Source organism: Aethalodelphis obliquidens, unplaced genomic scaffold (assembly GCF_003676395.1).
Source record: "Aethalodelphis obliquidens isolate GAN/ISIS:26980383/991018 unplaced genomic scaffold, ASM367639v1 scaffold2, whole genome shotgun sequence".
NCBI classification, from domain to species: Eukaryota; Metazoa; Chordata; class Mammalia; order Artiodactyla; family Delphinidae; genus Aethalodelphis; species Aethalodelphis obliquidens.
In genome coordinates, this window is record NW_020837946.1 from 62,615,208 (window position 1) to 62,618,099 (window position 2,892).

At 43.9% G+C, this 2,892-nt stretch overlaps 1 protein-coding gene across 1 annotated transcript in view; it reads right to left on the reverse strand.

Annotated features, from left to right (window-relative positions):
• Positions 1–601: 601 nt before the first annotated feature.
• Positions 602–2,892, reverse strand: part of DHRS9 (dehydrogenase/reductase 9) — a 14,089-nt gene continuing 11,798 nt past the window's right edge. Inside the window, exon 5 of the mRNA XM_027129063.1 lies at positions 602–1,203. Within this exon, the coding sequence (XP_026984864.1) occupies positions 971–1,203 (233 nt within the window). The 3' untranslated portion in view covers positions 602–970. The remainder of the gene's footprint in view (positions 1,204–2,892) is intronic.

Sequence of the window (2,892 nt, forward strand, 5' to 3'; positions counted from 1 at the left end):
TCTAGAACCACGATATGAGCCAGGAGCAGACCTGCTCTCACTGTAACTGTAGGTGAAAGAGAGTCTTTGAATTTAGCTCTGTATTTTCATGGGGCTTCAGAGACCCCTTCAAATATTGGATTTCCAACCATCTCAGGTGTAATTGTATCAGATAATCTATGTCTTGTTATATTTACAATAAACCAGAATAGACACACATGCTCTACATTTTTATTCTTTTGGAATGACTGGTTCCTCTGTTGTTACCATCTTTCCACAGAGAGCTGTATGGGCATCAATGTTCACAGTGGCCTCGAAGAAGCTGTCCGTCCTCTGTAGTTCCCTCTAGGATAGGTAGGCTTGTCTTGGAATCTCCCTACCTCTACTTTTACACTTGTTTCTTGTTTTCAGTCCTCCTATTCCTTTTCTCCTTTTCCTTCCCTCCTACTTGTAGTCTTACCTAGTACTTTTCTGCTGCCCCTTAGCTTATACCAGTTCCATAATGCTTCATTACCCTTCCTTTTCTTGCCTCCATCAAGGCTCACAGAACTGAGTTCTAATCCTTATTCCTAACCTTACTCTCAACAAGATAACACACCTAATCCACTTATGAAAGTATTCTACTTATCTCTCAATGTTTTGATAAGGGACAAATATTTAACATTCAGGAATTACTTTTAAGTGCTGTGGACTAGAAGCATGGGGCAGGCAAGGCGTGGAGATCATTTTGGATGGGAAAGCCTTCCCATTTTCCTTACATCATACCAAGCAGGCAAAGCCTAAATGTCGGGCAGGTGTCATACCTGCCCATCTTTTCAAATAAAGTTTGAAAAGGGACCCTGGGACATCATCAGTGATGGTGGGATCTCTTCTTTTACCAACAGAAGCATCATCTAAATGAGTCCAGGTTGGATTAGGTAAAGAATGAGATGGAGAAGGAGATGTGTCCTTGGAATCAGCCAATCTCATAGCCTGGGGCAGGCGTTTGTGGTCAGCTGAGTCCCACTGCCTTGGGATTAGCCAGCTTTACTTTCTGTTTCAACAATAAAAAGTCTTGCAAAACTGCTGGCATGTGAGACAGAGGAATCCAGAAAGTTTTGGCATCTTTTCCAGCAGCATAATGGGTTTTAGGGAAGAGACTTGTGAGAGCGTGGTCCATGCATTCCACCACCAGGGAGAGGTCCATGTTCACAAGGGATGTAGAGCCTTTCAGTTTGTCTAGACCTGTAAAAAGAGACAAAAGTACATTTGCTCTGTGGAAGAAGAGGAATAGGAGAGTGTGAGCCTAGGTTGCAAAGGAGAGGATGCAGTGAGGGAATTTATTTTGAATTTGCCATTATAACTGGGTCCCCTTGTGATGGGTTTCTATCTATTCCTCAGAAAAGGATGCAACAGTGATTTCTTTAGACCACTGGCTCTCAAACTTGAGTGAGAAGCAGAATCTCCTAGAGGGCTTGTTAAAAGCCAGGTCCCACCTCTAGTTTCTGACTCAGTGAGTGTGAAGTGGAGCCCAAGAATTTGCACTTCTATCAAGTTTCCAGCTGATGCTGATGGCGCTGGTCCACGGACCAAACTTTGAGAAGTGCTACTTTAAACCAATGTAGGAAAGATACTTCACAAAGTCTCGGAGGCTCCTGAACCCAGGAAGTTAGTAGTTTGATTCCGTATTTGTTTTACGGGAGTACTAAGTTTATAGGAAATGTGAGTGTTCACAAGTGCTTGTGCCTGTGTGTGCATACACTCATATAACATGTGCCTCTATAAGTCAGTGAATAAAGAGAGAATTATCTCCCAAAGTCCTGACTCAGGAAGCTAAAGGTATCCTGCTTCTCAGGTAAATGAAGTGTTTGAGTAACGAGCTAAGATACTTTTTTAAAAAAATAAATAAATAAATTTATTTATTTATTTTTGGCTACATTGGGTCTTCGTTGCTGTGCACGGGCTTTCTCTATTTGCGGCAAGCGGGGGCTACTCTTTGTTGTGGTGCACGTGCTCTCATTGCGGTGGCTTCTCTTATTGTGGAGCATAGGCTCTAGGGGCGTGAGCTAGAGCAGCACGCGGACTCAGTAGCTGTGGCACACGGGCTCAGTAGTTGTGGCTTGCGGATCTAGAGCGCAGCCTCGGTAGTTACGGCACACGGGCTTAGTTGCTCCGCGGCATGTGGGATCTTCCCAGACCAGGGCTCAAACCCATGTCCCCTGCACTGGCAGGCAGATTCTTAACCACTGCGCCACCAGGGAAGTCCCGAGCTAAGATACCTTTAAAGAGGCAGGTATTTTATCAAGGGAGTGGTGATGGCTTGGAGAATTCCTCCTAAGCTCTTAAAACATACCTTGCGTTGTGTCTTCTCAAGGGAAAATCTATTGTGTTAAATCTTTCTTTCTACTTCAGGGCCAGTAGCCAAAAGTTGTTCAAAGAGTCTAATTGAGGCTAGCTCGTAAGTCTTAGTCAATTTTAAACTCCTACTACTCCACCTTGCGCAATGAAGCAAGGTGAGCTTAAATTTGTGGTCTCCTTTGGAACTGAGTCTGGCTGATCTTGAGGTCCTGGCTCAGAAAACTCTAATGAGCACCCAGGACAAAATAGGGCTCTAAGCCTTTGGGAATTCTGAGAAAGGACACCTGACCCAGGGGCCAAGTCAAAAATAATTTTGAGATGGAAGTTGATGATATATTCACAGGCACTTAGAAAGTATCAACGTCAACATCAAACAGGGAAAGCTCTTTTCAATGAGGGATTTTGTTTCCGAACTTACTTAGAACCTTCAGAGGCGGTACGTGAGTGAGAAACAGAGTTTAATGGCAGTGGTTGTAACCCTACACATAGTGACATATCAGCACTGGGAGGTTTGTCAAACCAGATGTTCTAGTTGACGTGTGTGTGTGTGTGTGTGTGTGTGTGTGTGTGTGTGTG